This window comes from Saimiri boliviensis, chromosome 8, assembly GCF_048565385.1.
Source record: "Saimiri boliviensis isolate mSaiBol1 chromosome 8, mSaiBol1.pri, whole genome shotgun sequence".
NCBI classification, from domain to species: domain Eukaryota; kingdom Metazoa; phylum Chordata; class Mammalia; order Primates; family Cebidae; genus Saimiri; species Saimiri boliviensis.
The window spans coordinates 58,136,044-58,154,274 of NC_133456.1; the positions used below are offsets into that span (position 1 = coordinate 58,136,044).

At 38.5% G+C, this 18,231-nt stretch overlaps 1 protein-coding gene across 2 annotated transcripts in view; it reads left to right on the top strand.

The window, feature by feature from the left end:
- The first annotated feature begins 460 nt into the window (after window positions 1-460).
- Window positions 461-18,231, top strand: part of TAFA1 (TAFA chemokine like family member 1) — a 568,772-nt gene continuing 551,001 nt past the window's right edge. Inside the window, exons 1-2 of one of the 2 annotated variants that reach the window (XM_039477418.2) lie at window positions 461-722; window positions 15,103-15,223. In XM_039477418.2, coding sequence (XP_039333352.1) covers window positions 15,106-15,223 — 118 coding nt within the window. In that variant the 5' untranslated portion in view covers window positions 461-722; window positions 15,103-15,105. Of the gene's footprint in view, window positions 723-12,716; window positions 13,173-15,102; window positions 15,224-18,231 lie in introns of those variants that run through there. The other variant, XM_039477417.2, reaches the window with a different exon arrangement.

Here is an 18,231-nt window from a genome sequence, read left to right on the forward strand (position 1 = left end):
TTGGTCCTGCATCATGTGAATTTACTATTTTATTCAATCATCTAACACAAACCTGATGAGAAAAGACATTGACATGGTACAACAACAACAAAAAAGTCTTGGGATTTAGATTGATACTGACTTGGGTTCAATTCTAACACTACTACTTATTAGCAGACAGCCTTGATGAAGTCTCCTAACTTTTCTTACTGTATTTTCTCATTAGAAAAGTGAATACTAATAATACTAATTTGAGTAAAGGTTCATGGTTGTGATCATTAATTTGAGATGTCAACTTGATTGGATTAAGGAATGCTTAGGAAACTGGAAAGTATTACTTCTGGTTGTGTCTGTGAGGTTTCCAGAGGAGACTGGTGCATGAATCAGTGGACTGAGTGGGGAAGATCCACCCTCAATGTGGGTGGGCACTATCCAATTGGCCGGGGGCCCAGATAGAACAAAAAAGGATAGAAAAAGATTTCCTTTCTCTCTCTCCTAGAGCTAGGACATTCTTCTCCTCCTGTCCTTGGATATCAGAACCCCAGGCTCTCCAGCCTTTGGACTCCAGAACTTAGACAAGCAGCCTGCTCGGTTCTTAGGCCTTTGGCTTTGCACTGAGACTTATACCATCAGCTTGCCTGGTCCTGAGACCTTTTGGACTTTGATTGAGCCACACTACTGGCATCCCAAGATCTCCAGCTTGCAGACAGCCTGTCGTGGGACTTCACAGCCTCCCTAATTATGTGAGCCAATTCCCCTAACAAATCTCCTCATATGTCTATTTATGTCTATATCTATATCTATACCTGTATATATATATGTATGTGTGTGTGTATGTATGTATGTGTATATATATATATATATATATATATAATCTATATCTGTAATCTATCAATATCTATATCCTATTGATTCTGTTTCTCTGGAGAGCGCTGATTAATTCACTGGGATTCTCTAAATATTTACAGCTCTTCTCTTTCTAAGCACATGGTAGTATTACATTCCACCAGCACTTTTTAGTTTAGGAAAGGTTAAATGACTTATTTTGACTAATGAAATGTGAGTGGAAGGGATGTGTTTCACTTGTGGACAGACATTTTTAGAGATAGTGTGTGACTTACAATGGTCCCTTCCCCCAATTAGGCAAATATGGAAACATATGGAGAAAGCCTTCATTATCCCAGGATCTTGGTTGTTGATAATAAGCAGATCCTCCTACTGATCCCTTCTGGATATGCAACATGAGCTATGGGGGTTGCTTGTTACTACAGCTAACATTTTTGTATCCTAACTGAAACATCTATTTGGCAAGGTTGTTTGGAGGATGAATGGCAATATACTTACAGAGGCAACACAGTGCCACTATGCAATCAATCAATAGTATCTGTCATCATCAGAATCATTATTATTGTTGTTAGCAGTTTTTTTGTTAGCTTTATTTGCTATTTCTATTCTGCATTTTGTCTTTATTCCCATGATCTTATTGTGCTTCAAGATTTGCATTTCTTGCCCTTCACTAAATTATAAGATCGTTGAGAAGGGCAAGATACTTCATGTGCCCTCATTCAGGAATAATTAGCTATGGTATCTGTTCTAACTACTCTACTGTTGTAGCATGAATGCAAGTATACATAATACATAAAGAAATGGGCATATTTGTGTTTCAGTAAAACTTAATTTATAAAAAAAGAAGGTAAACCATAGTCTGTAACCCTCATTTAGACTCTGTTCTTACCCTTCTCCCTCCTTCTCTTGCTTCATCTTCAACCCTAGTTTTCCTCTTTCTCTTGTGGGTGTGATTGTATTCTCTGCTTCCCCAGATAGCCTTTTTCCTCAAAGATAAAAATAGCCACCAGTAGCCCTGCTATAAAAGGGCGTAAATCCCTTCCTCCTTTGTGTTCTTCCTTGGGTAATGTGCCCACACTTGAGCCAGTCTCTGCTGACAGAGCATGGGAATTCTTGGTTGGTCAGGCTTGAGTCATGTGACCACCCCTATAATTAGATAATGGTCTGTGATTGATGAATCCTTCAGAGCAACCAGGGGTGCAGATGGAAGAATGTAAGATGCTTGGTAGACACAACAGAGTGCTTCTTACAAGCCTCCTTTCTCCTATGCATGCAAAAAATAAGAAATAACCTAGCTTATAGGACCATCCTTAACAAATATGTGTTGGGTAGAAGGCTTAATATTTCATAGACAATTTCCCTGGATATTCTTCAAAGATTTCCTTTGGGATCTGGAAACAAAAGCGTTAACTGGTATTTCTGATGGATTAGCTATGTGAGGTAGGAAATACAACAAACCAAGAAGACTCTTAAGGTTCTGGCTGGAGTGCCTGGGTGAGTAGAGGTACCATGTATTTAAATGGTTAAAATGTATCTCCTAAATGCAGGGGAAAGCAGCAATATGGATGCTCCCCAGTTGGCTTGTAAGTGTTTTCCAATGATCTGGGAAAACTTAGCAAACTTTACAAAAGCTAATAAACAAAGCAATATAACACTATATGAGTCAGGACTCTGTAATATGGTGAATGCCTGAAATGCTAAGTTCCTCTCTGTAATATGGGGAACACTGAAAATTCCTAATATAAAATGCCATAGTACCGGGGGAAAAATCCTTATTCTTGATATTCCTGGTCACATAAGGTCTGTGTAAAGGGCATTACTGGCTACCATGGGTATGTGTTGGGCACTAAAACCTGAGTCAGTTTAGTATATCAGTACATCTTCTATTTTTACTTTGCTCAGAAAATCTGATGAAATTATACAAATCCCTGAAATCTAATATTTTTATGTGATAAGATTGTGTAAGAGGAGGGGGTGGAAGAGAAGTTTGGAAAATGTGGTGACAGATGGCAAGTGGGCTCAGGCACATAGCATTCCTATATAGAGGGGAGGGGACAATCTGGTTAATCAAGGGGAGGGGGGAGCACTTTTAAATTTAGATTCAAGTATTTTATATATTCAGCAACATCATTTACTGAAGCAGCCTAGCCGGGTAGAATTTTAATTTTTTTTCTTGGTTGGGGGGTGAGTTGGTTGGGGGTGAGTTGTGTGATATATATTTTCAACAGTTTTCCATATTCTTTCATGATGTCTACATTTAACAATTAAATTATATCTGTAAGTTTTGGGTGTGTCTGCTGAGAAACGGCTGAGAATATCTGTCTCTAGAGAGAGGTCCTTCCAAGGAAATTTATGACCTTTCAAAAATTAGGGTCATCACAACTAATTTAACAACAGTAGAAAATTAAAGTGAGTATTCACAATGAAGATGACTTTATAGTTCCGTAGAACGAGCAGTGAGCTGGCAATGAGGACATTTGAGGTCCAGGTCCAGCTCTAGGTAACACAGGCTCAGGTAGACGGTGTTGCCTTACACAAGACACTTGAGCTCTTTGGATCTTAATCCGTTTATTTTTAAACTGAGAGTCCAGATGAAATAATCTATAGGACAATCTGGGTTTCATAGTTCCACTGTTACAGGGTGTCTCTTAGTGCTCGGTTAGTTAGGATGCTTTTGATTCCAGGTAATACAAAGCCCAACTGAAACTGTCTTAACTCATCACAGGGAAAGCCTAGTGTTGAGTGGCCTTTTGGACTGGTTTCATTCAACAAAGCACATTTTCCCAACTTGTTTACTCCTCTTTCCAGGGTGTCTGCCTCATCCTGAAAGGTTGGTGGCTCTTCAGTATCTCAAAATATCTGTTAAGGACTCCTGGTTAATGTCAGGCTTTCTTATACAACTCTGGATGAAAAGGCAAAATCACTTTTTGAGGCTTAGACAAGTAAAGAAATGCCTTTTAGCATATCCCTGAAAACTTGTCCTTGCATAACATTGGTCTAAAATGACTTTTGTTCACATCTCTGATCATGTCCAGGGAATGGGGCTACCCTGAACTACAAGAAAGTAGTTAGCTAGTGGTTAGCTCAGCAGGGGGATTGTGGTCACATAAGTGAAAATTAAGAAGATTCATGAGTAATGGAGGCAACCACGAAATCTACCAAACATAGCTTGGAACACTTAAGTTTCACATGATCTACACAGTTAAAAAAAAACTAGAAAAACACTAAATTAATGAAATAGAGGTTTTATGTGGTAGCTATTATCATAGCAAGTACATAGTAAGCATTCAGTAAAGATGCCTACCTTAGGCTAACCTTAAATCTGTTCAACACAGAGAACATACCTCTTAGTTGGCAACTAAATAACAAGAAATTGCAGGTATTTTGGGGGTTGCCATAGTGACCAGAGGCCTTCTGCTGTACATTTTTGTTTTAGTTCAGTGGTTTTCAAACTTGGCTACAAATTGGAACCACCTATGGAGCTTTGAAAAACAGTGTTGCCTGAATCCCATCTCCAGGGTTCTTGATTTGATTGATCTGGGTGGGGCCCTGGCCATTTTGAGTTTTAAAACTCTCCAGATTATTGTAACTTACTGCCAAGATTAAGGATCTCTGTCTTAGGGACTCTAAACATGAGCATGCTAGGTGCGTTCTCATCCCGTTTTCCCTTGAACTCCCTTTTATAATTCTCTACTCTAAACTCATAACTGTTAGATTCTTCTCCCTGAGCTGGGACTCCCAGAGATACCACATGTTCTCCATTACACTATGACAAAAACCTGAATGTGAGGGTGGAAGCCAAGAGGAGGGAAGGCCTACTGTCAGTAGGGTGTTAGAAGAAGCGGACAAAAGGGTGGTGAAAACAAGAAGTGATGCAAAAGGCATTTTCCTCTGGCACTAGGATGAGGTTGGAGATGCACATTTAGGCACTCTCAGACTCAGATTCCCACACAAACACCCATACGCATACAGACACATCATCTGAAATTCTTCCCAGCCTCCTCCCTGCTCAGCCCACTGCCAACCGCTTGCTTAGAATCTTGCTGCAAATTCATAAAACACATAAAACATGAATAAATGAGAAGTGACTGTGTATTCATTCATTCACACATTCATTTATTCATATGTTCTATAAATATTGATTAGGCACCTACTATGTGCCAGGTACATTGCCAGATGGTGAGTGAACAGTGGTAAATAAAACAGGAGCTTATAGCACAGTAAAGGACTCAAATCTGGAAAGCACTGGAGTGTATGAAGCAGGGCAGTGATTGTCTTCTTCACCAGTAATTGAGTTCTGGTCTCTGTACCTCATTTGTTGAGGGAATCCTTGGTAAATTAATAACCACCCAAGTGAATTAGTGAGAAAAGACCAGAGTAACTGGAGCATGGTATATGTGCAGGTGATTAGGAAAAAGTGGAATAATATTAGGTTGGAAATAGGGGTGGGTATCAGTTCATGTTGGACCTAGTTTTTTAAAAATCAGACATTATATTCTGTGCATTGGGAAATAAATGCATATTTTCAAGAAGGGAGTGATAAGGTCAGAGAAAGTATCCCCGAAATCAGGGGGATAAAGAAAGGGCTATTTGGGAAAATAAGAAAATAGAAAAATGTTTCTGAAAGAGAGAACAGAATGTGCAAAAGCTTTGAATAAAAAATGTTATAATATGGCTGGGTGTGGTGACTCATGCCTATAATCTTAGCACTTTGGGAGGCCAAGGTGGGCAGATCACTTGAGGCCAGGAGTTTGAGACCAGCGCGACCAACATGATGAAACCTCATCTCTACTAAAAATACAAAAATTAACCAGGCATGGTGCTGTGTGCCTGTAATCCCAGCTAAATAGGAGGCTGAGGGAGGAGAATCACCTGAACTTGGGAGGCAGAGGTTTCAGTGAGCTGAGATTGCACCACTGCACTCCAGCCTCGGTGACAGAGTAAAACTCCACCTCAAAAAACAAGACAACAATAACAAAAAAGGATGGTATAATATGTTTGAGAAACTGAAAGACCCAAAGAGATATAGATTAAAATATATATATTTATATTTTCCTGTGGTTTTCCACTATTTCTGGAAATTGTCTATTTCACATAATTAAAAACTCAAGCCAGATAAAAGAGAATAAGAATGCACATTCTGTTCTTTCAGAAACAATTTTCCATTTTCTTATTTTCCCAAATAGCCCTTTCTTTACCGCCCCCCGATAGTAATAAAAGTCTTTGTCTAAGACAAAGACTTTAATAATAAGACAAAGACTTCTATTCTTCAGAAATTTACTTAAGGATAAAGCAAATATAATCCTAGAAACTCAAGAAAAGTTAATAAGACTGAAGTCCACACCAGGAAAAGAATATTTATGTATGATTACTAATTTTTTTTGTAGTTAACAATTAACACCATGTAGGATCCTATAGAAAAGGAAAGGCATTCTTGTTTTTAACTCTTTGTCCCATGTAGTAAAAAATTTACTGCAACAAAAGTAAGATGAGCCACAATTTACAAGCAACAAACAGATGTTGAGTGTTTCAAGAAACAAAAGTGTAATAATTTAGATTGGTTAAGTGGACTAATAGCACCATTAGTGGACTGACATGAGAAATGTGATATTTTGAGAAAAAAATATAAAACATAAAAAAATCATAAAACATATTAAATTACATTTAAAAAAAAATCAACAGCACCTAATAGGTGTGTTTGGAAAAGTGTTAGAAGTATGTACACTTAAATGTGAATACTGGTAACGTTTGCATAATAGATTATAGATGACTTTAAAAATTTTTGATTTAGATCTTGAGTTATCTACCATTTAAAATATGGTTATGTTATTTTACACATAAGAAGAAATTATAAAACACATCAAAGTCCTTTAGTCCTAAAAGTACATGTGAAAGCTTTACAAGCTTTAGTCAACATTTATGATTATGCCTTCAATATTCATCCTCCTTTTCTCATTATTATCCTAATTCTCCTTTAAATGCCACCCTCCCCCACTGCATGCATCTCTTTTGGGGGATGCTCCCCTGAGTTAGGGAGTGGCACACACTGTAGCTCTAAGCCCAGCAATGTGATCTTTACCCTGGTCAAGGTCACTGGCTCAAGAAAGAGCAAGTGACCCAAGTTAAACTAATGAGGCATGACAACTGGTTTACTGGAAGAAGCTAGGAATAAATAATCCTTGCTCACATGAAAGAACCCAAAAGAATCCTTTCTCTTGTTCCCATGTGGATGAGGAAGCACATACCCCAGGCAGCCATTAGCAGCCACATTTCAGCTGTGATGAGGCACCTGCCTTAGAATGAATAGAAATCCTGGAAGGCAGAGTTGGAAATGAGCTAGTTATTTGATGGCTTAGTGGAATTGCTGATCAAACCCACCTGCAAGTGAGTGCCACCTGTGGGTTATCAACCCATGAGAAACTATGAATCTTCTTTATTATTTACTCCAGTTTGAATTTGTGTGTGCATGGTTGTTTTTCTGTTAATTGTAACCAAACACATCCTACTTCCTTTTTTCTATGTTATTCTCATGCTGGAAAGTTCCTGTCAGGTAATTAAAGATCGTTTTTGTAGCTTACTAAATATTATTCAAAATCACAGGTTTTATTTTCCTTGACCTAGCTGGTATATTCTAGAACTATTCTGTCTAATATAGTAGCTACCAACCAAATGTGGCTATTTAAATTTAAAATAGTTAAAATTAAATATAATTAAAAATTCAGTTTCTTGGTTGCACTTGTGACATTTCAAATGCTTAATAGCTACATGTTGATAATAGCTACCATATTAGCCAGCAGAAATAGAGAACATTTTCAACATTGCAGAAAGTTCTACTGAATAATAGTGCTCTCTCTTTCTCTCACTCTCTCTCTCATGCTCTTTCTCTCTCTCTGTATGTGTGTATACATTGGGGGGGAACATGCAAAACAGACAATAAATTTGGAAAGCTGTATTCTAACATCATCTATAGCAGTTAATTTACTACATTCCCTTGAGTAAGCCTCTTTCCCTTTCTTAGGTCTTCGTCTTTCTTCTAAAAGTAAGAGACCAGACTAGGGGATCTTGGGGGTCTCTTCTAGGTTCAATATACTGAAATTTTAAGTGCTTTCTTTTGATTTTTAACATTTGTAGACTTTTTTATTCTTCAGAGATCAGCTGTGAGATCTACCATCAGATCATATTGGATATCAAATACTGACAACCATAATGGAAAATTCAGGACACTTTCATTTTTTTTCTCTTCTAGCAAAAAAATCGAACACAAATTTAGTGGCAAGTAGGCATTGTTTTAAACAGTGTACAGGACAATTTCCTTCACTTAGTGTCAACACAGTCGGCTAACACAGGACAAGGTGGTCACCCTGAATATGGGTAACCACTTCATACATCAATATTACCTACCAAAACAAACCAACCAACAAACAAAAAACAAAAACTAGCAAAGGCTGTGGAGAAGGGTCAAAACATGTACTTCTTTTTTTTTTTTTTTTTGAGATGGAGTTTCTTGTCACCCAGGCTGGAATGCAATGGCAGTCTCAGCTCACTGCAATCTCTGCCTCCCAGGTTCAAGTGATTGTCCTGTCTCAGTCTCCTGAGGAGTTGGGATTACAGGTGGCTGCCACCACACCCAGTTAATTTTCATATTTTTAGTAGATATGGGGTTTCACCATGTTGGCCAGGCTGGTCTCAAACTCCTGACCTCAGGTGATCTGCCCGCCTCAGCCTCCCAAAGTGCTGGGATACAAGCATGAGCCGCTGAGCCCAGCCAAAGCTACTTATTTCTATAAAGGTAGCTCATTATGTATGCCATCCTGGTGGTGAATTAATATTTAATTTTTGATTCATTTATTATTATTCATTTATTCACTCAAGCATTTCATTGTCTACTATATGCCAGGCAGTATGTTAGACTCTGAAGATGTATCAGTGCACAATGTTTGTCCTCCTTGTTCTCATGGTGATTCTTATAAGGAGATGAAGCAGGCATTAAATAAATAATTCCAGAAATCGCTATTTACATTGGTATTTAAGATTCTGGAGGTGCTGTCCCAAGGGATGTAAGAGGACATAGCACAATGACCTAATCTTGTCTGGGGTACTAGAGAAGACTTTGGAAAGAAGGTTTCCCATCTTATTCAAGGATCCAAGAGAAGAATCTAGTAGAAGTCAAGAATGAGAACATTTATAAGACATGAGGCTAGAAAAGTAGTGGGCCAGTTTGTGCAGAGCCTTGTCAACTGTGGTCATAAGTTTTGGATTTTATTTTAAGTGCAATGGGAAACTGTTGAAAGGTTTTTAAATAGCAGCAGTGACATGATCATCATGCGTTTCAAATATGCTCCCTCCAGATGCATAGTGGGGGAGACACAGGTGGAAGGTACATACTCCAAGACAAGCAGACTTGCTGTAGTTCAGGTAAAAGATGGGGGTAACCTGCGCAAGGATAGTTGTATGCAGAGGGAGAGACTGGATGGATTTGAGGCATAAATAGGAAGTAGAATTAATAGGTGGTAGTGACTGATTGGATGCAGATGCTCATGGGGAGGGACATGGCAAGGAGGGTCTTCGTTTCTGGCTCAAACTGTTGTGCTGTTGAATGGCCATTGGATTTGAGTAGCTTTGGGGAATCTGATCTCAAATCAGCTATGGATTTGAAAGTTTTATAAACCAAAAATAATCATATTGTTTTCATTATTGCCAAAGGAATCATTTTCATGACCGTTATGTGTTTCTGATATATGTCATATCCTTGCAAAAAAAGTGACTATTTAGTCTCTATAAAAAGTATATGCGTTACTTCGGTTAGAGAAAAGGAGGTGAAGCTGGGGGATTTCAACTTTCTGTCCTAAAAAGAGAATAAAGAATAAAGAAATGAGAAGTGTGAGAACAAAAGAAATGACCTTATTCTTTCTTTTTCTTCTGCCTGGAAGACAGACAAGATAAGCAATGAGGAATTATAGTTGATAAAGTAATTGTAGAGCTAGGCTGCTGGAGGTGAAAAATGAGACTCCTACATGAAGGTTATCTTTTTTTCCAGCCTAAGAAAAATCTTGTCTCCCGTTTTCTTTTTCATATAGTTACTGAAAATTCTGCCTTATGGATCTATATTTAAATTATAGTATTGAATAGCACCAGTTTGATAGAAAATGATTTAGCCTCTCTTTTCAACTGTGTGCATTCACTGTTGCTACTAATGATTTTTATTTTCTTAAGCAGTAATTGGGTTTTATTTTGTTGTGTTTGTTGGTTGCTGCTTTTTGTTTGGTGTTTACCTTGTGAGTGCTTTGTATTTTTAAGAAATAATTGTGATTATTGATATGTATAATGCTGTCTTCATGGCTTACTGCAGTGCATAGAACATAAAAATTCAACTCATAAGTGAAAAATACAAGATAAAGTTTTTATCAGTCAGGAAAGACTAGATGACGCTGCAATGACAAATAACTCTGAAGTTGTAATTGCTTAAACAAAAAAAATGTTTCGTATTCACTATGTAGATCCATCAAGGGTCGGTAGGGGAAGTGGAGACCTCTGCTCAAGGACTCAGGCTGATAGTGTACCTTGTCCCCGCTTCAAAGGCAAGAAGAGATCTGAGGATGTTACTTCAACAATTAAATGCTCTATTGCTTGAAGAAATGCCATCAGCGCTACTGATAACTCATTGGCTGGAACTTCATAGCCTACCCAACGCTAGATGGATCAGGAAGTACAATTCTATCATGGTCAGAAGGTGGAAAGGCTCAGCTTCTCTGAGAGATATGAGAGTAGTTTTGCTTTGAGTTGGGAGAATAGACTAAATGTCCTTAAAGATCAATATATGTTGATTCTAACATTATTAGGACAAATGATCATTGGCTGCAATGCAATGGACTGCAAGGTATTTGGAAGAAAAAAATAGAACTGTGTTGATAGTTTTGCTTCATCACTTGCATTTAGAATGACACTTAAGGAGGTCTTTATTCCAGTATTTTTTTCTTAATTTTCAACATTGCCTATTTGAATGTCTTGAACATAATCCATTAGGTGGTGGATTAAATTGAATTACAGAAGTAACTATCTTGACCCTTATTTTAATCTCTAGAAATGACAAACATAATGGTTACAGGTTGTCAATATGGGAACCTTTATTAGCAAAGGTGAACTTCCTTTTAATTTTAATTCATTAGCATAGCAAAAACACGATGAACAACCACCATGGGGCAAAGAGTAGTTTGTACACTTCCATATTTCAAATGCCTGGCATAATATATTCTTCTAGAAAGAAAGAATAGTCATTTTTGAGACTATTTGAATGTTAAAGAAATAATAAAATATAGTAGTTAATTTTTGGGTTTTTTTTTTCCATTAAATATTTTGTTCCAGTGTTTAAGAAATGAACTCTTGAGCCAAATCATTTGGGCTTGAAATCTGCTCTGTCACTTACTACCATACAACCTTGTGCATGTTCTTTAAACTTCCTGTCTCCTCTCACATTCCTCATCTGTGAAACAGAGATAATAATAATACTTATCTTAGGGGGTTAGTAAAAAGGATTAAATTAGACTTGACAAGACATACTATAGACTGTGCTAGCATCTGGTGAAGGTTTGATAAACATTACCTGCTGCTATTGCTGTTATTATTTTTCATCTTGATGTCACACAGTCAGTGTAAACTTTCTGAACAGACTCATGAACAACAATAATGAGACACAGATGTGAAACATGCAATGCCAACTAGAACTTTGGCATTTTAAACTAATTTTTAACTGTGAGATTAGTATTTCCTATTACTTAGAAATCTGTTTAGAGGTAAGATTTAATGAACAGTTGTTATGTTACAAAGAGCTATTATGTGTGTTTTGTGCAATATGAAAGACCAATTGGCAAGATTGATGAGTCTGAAAGATCCCTCACTTTCTCACTGTGTGTAAAATGAGAAAACAGAATCGCTTGCAAAGACATGCAGCAGCATTGGACCCTCTTTATTGTGCCTCCAAAAGGCAAGAGAGTATTCCGGGGAATTTCAAAACATTTTCAGGGAAGAATTATTATGAGAACTACCTTGATTTTGAAAACACTATAAAAGACTAGACAGTATGATCTATAACAGTGGGGATCTTACCAATTATGTTTTCTGTTTTGTCCTCAGGCACCTAACACATAGTAGGTGCTTTATAAGTGATGTTTGAAATAACTGAGAATTATTACCAGTACAATCTACAAGTGAAAACTAGGTCACCTTGTAGGCATCATTGAAGTTTAGGCAAAATTCCACCATATTTCTGAAGAAGAAAGGGTTCAAACCATAGTATGAGAAACAAGATTCTGAATGTTTTCCCTCCTCACTCCGGCATGTTATTTAAAGGAGAGCAATTTTTTTTTTTTAAAAAAGAGCTGTGAGCATATTTCTTCATTTGGTGCTGAAAATGACATATTTTTCTTTATCAAATGTGTTTAAAAAGCTCAGAAGGTTTTCACTGGACTTACACATATATGTGTCTATGTCATATTCCAGGTAAATTCTAGTCTCCTATTTAACTGCTGAAACAACCAGCAGACTTAAATTAGTATAAACCTGACAATATTTTTGGTTAACTTACTGGTAAAAAGAACATTAAGAGGTAAGAAATGGCTTATATTTCACTTTTCCATTTACTGTTAGAAGTCTAACTCCCATTAATCCTATCAATATTTTGCAGAATGCTTTTTTCTTGTTTCTCCTTCCCTCTTGTGTTAAATGAATGGTATCAGTAGAACCTCTAACATAATAAATCAGGCAATATAGTGTTAAAACGCTGCTTGAGTTGTTGAAGAGTTAGCGGGCAGATATTACAATTCACTGTAGCTGTAATAGAGGGTAATGTCACTTTAAGACATGTGATACTTTAGAGCGGAGGGATGTATTGAAACAGACTACTGCTACTTACAGCACCGTATAGCAGCCCTGCTCTTACATTTTGCTGCCTTACTCTGCCCTGAATGCACTGGAGTGGGGATGGTCCATCGGCAACTATAAACTGATTCTCATCAGGAAACTGCACATTATCTCCCCATCACTTCAAAGGTCTCGTCAGGCAGAGGTGAAGCCAGGAGATGATTTAAAGGTGAAAATGACAAGGTTTCCACCCCTCAAACCTTGGCTCCTTTTCTGACATTACAGTCTGAATGAACCCGATGTCTTTTTTTTTACTGTGGAAATAGGATCGGAAGAGAGTAACATTTTTTTTTTTTTTAATCCTGATAAAGAAGATTGTTGGGAAGCTCTTGAAAAAAAAATTTCAAATTTGGCACAGATGGATTTTAAAAAGTGTTAGATCTTTCCAATGAACACTAATAGAGTACTCTGCTCTTGGCTGGATTTTTCAGGTAAGAAGCATCTTTAAGGGTTTAAGATTCAGAAAGCAGATCTGAAACATCCAGGCATATTTAGAGAACTATGCAAGGCTGAATGCATTATTTGGGGAAGACACTTAATAACATTTAGACAACCTCTTGATAAAGAAGCAAGCAGTGAGAGTGACATGCAGGAGGCTTGGAAGTATGCTGAGAATTAAAGAAAGTTAAATTAAAAAAAGAAAATATTGCAAGCATCAAGTCACAGTAATCCTTTTGAGTGCTAAAATCTATGTGGGTGAAGAAATGAGCAAAAGAAAGCAGAGTGATTGGAAAACTATTAAGTTTTGGTTGTGGCAGGATTTTTTTTTTCAAGTTTAGATTAATTTCTAGTAAATTTTAACTGTAATTCACAAGCAGTAAATACATCCACAGTCACCTCTGATTTGTCTTTCTGTTTTTTACAGGGTATTCTGAAAAAGTCCCCAAATACATTCATTTTAGGTTTCACAGGAGGGGTGTTGCTATTTATTTCCACTGAAGAGAATGCATGTATGTTAACCCAACAGTTCTGAAAACAATAAGGCAAAGTATGTTATACACAAAAGTAAACAGTGGGCAGGGAAACTAATTAGAAAGTGAATGCTCCGTCTGAATCACGGAACTAGGCATGAGTAGCATCAAGCTGTTGAAAACAATGTTTTCCTACTTTGAACTTAATTATAATTGTCACCATTTGTCTATTATAGTCCTAAAATATTTCCAAGACTACATCTCTCTGCTAAAATCCACAAATTATCCTGTATTGTATGCATCTATGATGCACATTTTTGTTTTTTGGACATCACAGTTTTTAACAAAGAATCAATTTTTATGAATAAAGAAGCCAGGCTGGGAGGTCATTAGCAGGTTTTCAATGTATAGTTGAGATTTTTGAAGGGTATGATTTGACAGTGAAAAGGAAAAGAAAGAAAGAAATCTTTTTCCAAAGCCCTCTCTACCTAACAGAAAAGCCTACAGTTAACTGGATTCTTGTGTAGAAAATGCTTCCCTAACACTGGCTGAAAGGACGGTGCTTCAAGTTTGATTAATTTGGCAATATGAGATCCAGCATAAGGTGTTGTTTGAGAAATTGGACAATATGTAGCGCGGTTGAGCCTTTGTAGCTCCTAAGATCCTCATAGGTGCAGATAAGACTGTCAAAGTTTCAGCGCCCAAGAAAAGGTACATATTCATCCATAAATACATATACCACCTGTATATGCATATTCATCAATTCTATACAACAAATGCTACAATGGAATCTTAGGAGGCTAAGCAATATTGTAAATTATGGATCATTCTAGGATAGAATCATAGGTCTTGCATCTGAAGCTCATTCTGGCTAAACGTAATCCCTTCTGTTTCTTAAGTCCAGTCAAAAGGATTGGTTCTATCAGGAGATTACAACATGCCTCTGAGAAATGATTACTTAGTTTAGAAGACAGCATTGCAATTAAAAATTCATGACTGCAGAATTAAAATAAAAAAAAAAAAAAGAACCCACTCTTTCCTTCCAGGCTTATGTCAGACTTGCAATGAAGTTAGAATGAACAGGAGGAGTCTGCAGCTTTTCAGTGCCTGGGATAACTATAGTTTAAAGATCATTGTGTAAAATAGGATTTTTAGTCAGCATGCATTGTTTTAAACCACCTAACTGATAGTCTAAAACTTTATTTTTGCATTTTGGCAATCCTTAGAGTTTTGTTTCATAGAATTAAGAAAAAAAATCAGTGTATGATCATCTGAAAAGGGCTTTCCCTCAATCCCACTTCATGGCATGACCTCTGCTGGATCATTAGTTCTAGCCAGAGAAGTAGCAAAGGAACATGACGTCTGAGACCTCCCTTCCCTCATCAGTGGGGCTGACTGAGCTGGGGGCTTGAAGCTGGGGGTAACCTTTCCTGTCGAATGTTCTCTTTAGAGAATGGCAATGGTCTCTGCGATGTCCTGGGTCCTGTATTTGTGGATAAGTGCTTGTGCAATGCTACTCTGCCATGGATCCCTTCAGCATACTTTCCAGCAGCATCACCTGCACAGACCAGGTAAGTCAGGAGCTGGCTCCACTGCAGCCTCCTCCAGTCTTATGGCTGTTTCCTTAACAGATGGTTGAATGCAAGTGACATAAAGTGCTATAGTGTGGGCAGCTTGCCTTTGAATTCCAAGACATATTGTTGGCTGGATGCTTTGGGGGAAGCGGAGTGTGCCAAAATGTCTTGGAGGTATTTCTATTAATTTATCAGAAAAGGTGGGTTTCTCTAAGTGTTACCCCTCCTGCTTCTACACACCTTAAAAAGTAGAAGTCATCTGTTTTTGGATGTGTTGGCCAATAGCAGAATATTCTGCAAAAGGTGGAATAATTTTCAAGACTTGAGGATGTTTTAGGGAGAAAAAAATAACATCTTTGCGTGTCCATCCCTGAGATGCATTTTTACCTAGTATAGATACTATAATTTTGGTCAGTATGTGGCTAAGAATTTTGTGGGCGCATAGTCCCCAAACTAACTTTGGAAGTAAGTTGTCAGTGAAAAAGAAATTAAAAAGTAACTTACTATTTCTTGTCTGGTTTAATATGCCTCCTTTCCTTTCTCCCTTCCTTCACTTTCTGTTCTTCCGGTATGCTCAGTTTTTTGTTTTTGTTTTTTTTTTTTTTTTTTTTTTTCACCCTTTCTTTTGGCAGTTTCAGGGACAAGGTCCCTCCCACCTGATTTTTGTTTCTCCTGTATTGAATTTTTAGTTCCAGATGATTTTTGCTTTCTTCTTAACGTTCAAAGTATATTTTTCACCCTTCCACGGCCTCGCTCTTCAATCTGTTTTTCCTCTCCTTCTCTGCCTCTCCAGCTTTCTCATTACAGTCCTTCCCAGCTCGATTGTCCTTACCTTCCCTGGTTCTCGAAAAGATTTCCTTCCATTTTCTGTTCAGCATCAGCCTTTCCATCTTCTGCTACCCCACCCAGCGTTCACTCTCAACGCCATCCTTTCCCTACTCTCCCTTCCCCTCTTGCGACGGTCAAATTCGGGCTCTGGGGACCAGTTGCGCGCCCAAGTTTCTGATGCTCAGTTCTGAAGTGCTCCCAGCCCTCCACCCGCCTCTCCAAATCCTATCAATGGCCTCCTCCCATCGGTAGAGCTTCCTCCTGCTGCACGGTCCATCGTCTACGCCCTTGCCTTTCCCTGGCACCTCAGCCGGCCTGGACACTGATCCCAGGCTCTTCTGTACAGTCCTCCAGCAACACTTTCCCGGGCCCCGCTTGCTGCCTCCGGGGGCTCAGCTTTCCCGCTGGGGGCAGGCTTGGCAGAGCGCGGATACAGCCCAGGGTCCTCCCGCGCGTCTGCACCAGGCTGCAGCGAGCGCGCACGCCCGCTGGGTGCAGGAGCCCTGGCGGCCGGGTGAAGGGGTGGGGCTGGCTTGTGCTTGGGGGCTGAGGCTAGGGGCTGTCTCTGGGCCCCTCCACCCTGTTTCCCCACCCTCTGGGTCTGACAGGGAAGGCAAGGGGGCGCTGGTGCCCCTGCAGGTGGGCATGGAAACCGCCCTGCTTCAGGACGCACTTGTATTTCTGCATCCTGTGTCCCGAGCCTGGCGTGGGAACCGCCACTCAAGCCCCAGTTCAGCCGAGATGGAGGGAAACAAAAGTGAATTTGAGATTCCCCACATTACCTCCAGTCACTTAATCACAGTCTGTTCTGGCACAAATGTCTTTCACTTGTTACATGGCCATATACATAATAATGCGGGACATCTGCATTGGTCGTAATGCTCAACAATAAGAATTCATAAGAAAAACAACTATTAAGTGTATGTTTTAGGCATGGCTCTCAGGATTAAGTCACATTGTTTGGTTTAATCCTTATGCAAGTGGGTGAATTTTTTTCCTTTTCACCCAGAAAACAGAGGTTCTAAAAGGTTAGGTGGCTTGTCTAAGGCCACACAAGGAATAGCTATCACTGGAAGTCAGATCAGCAGGATACACCGTCAGAGTCTGTGTCCCCAGGAGGGGGAAATAGCTTTCGGAGCACAGAGTGACCAAGCCAAGTAGCTTCTTTGAGGACGTGTGAGCCCCTTCATATAGTTTTTGAAAACTTTTGTTATGTCAATACTTTGTCTCATCTGAACTGCACACCCATTCTGAGAGGTGGCCATGGTGGAACTGGTGAGTGGCTCATGGTTGAGGGTGGAGGGCAGGGCTCAAGGTTGGCCACCCAAGTCTCTGTCACTTAAAGTTAGTGACATAACCTTGGGCAACTGACTTTTCTGCTTTCATTCCCTATTTATGGATATGTCGGTGGTGGTGGTGGTGGTGGTGGTGGTGGATTGAGGTGGTTTGTAGATAAAATAAAAATAACTTCTAGTAAGTCTTTTGTAAGCTGTAAAGTTCTTCACAAATATTGGGAAATACTGATATCCCCACTTAATTATTGACTGTAAACCCGCAAGCTTTACAGGATGTTTGTTGAATGAAGTTTTGCTATTGATATAGCTAATAATCCACACAGTCAAGGCAACAACTCTTTTTATATGCTCTTGCTATTGTTTTTTTTAACCATGTGGTACATGGCTAGAATATACTACCAATGCTGTGTCTTATTTTGCTTTATGCATATAATCATGAAATAGATACAGCACCATGTGCAACAAGCTTTCATATCATTGTCTTCATTCATCAGTGAATGTATGGAGTTTTTCGGTGCGGGTTATATGTAATAAGTAAACTAATGTCTTTATAGGGCTTATTATTAAAATATCATGTCTTTAAACTGAGAATCACATATTAGGTTCCGGCTGAAATTAAACTCAATATTTGTTTTCTCCATTTTCTTCCTTAGACTTTGCTTATTATCAACCAACGCATGGTTTATCTGTGCATCAAATACCCCAAGAAACTGCAGCACTGAAACCAGTTTTGGCCCCAAGAGCTAATACATTTGAAAACCATTTCAGCTTTATTGTTGAAGTGAGGAAACTATAAATATCCCTTTCTGGATGCAGAATAATTAAAATGATATTAAACATTAGTCCAATAGTTCTATATGACATGTTTATTCAACTGTCTTT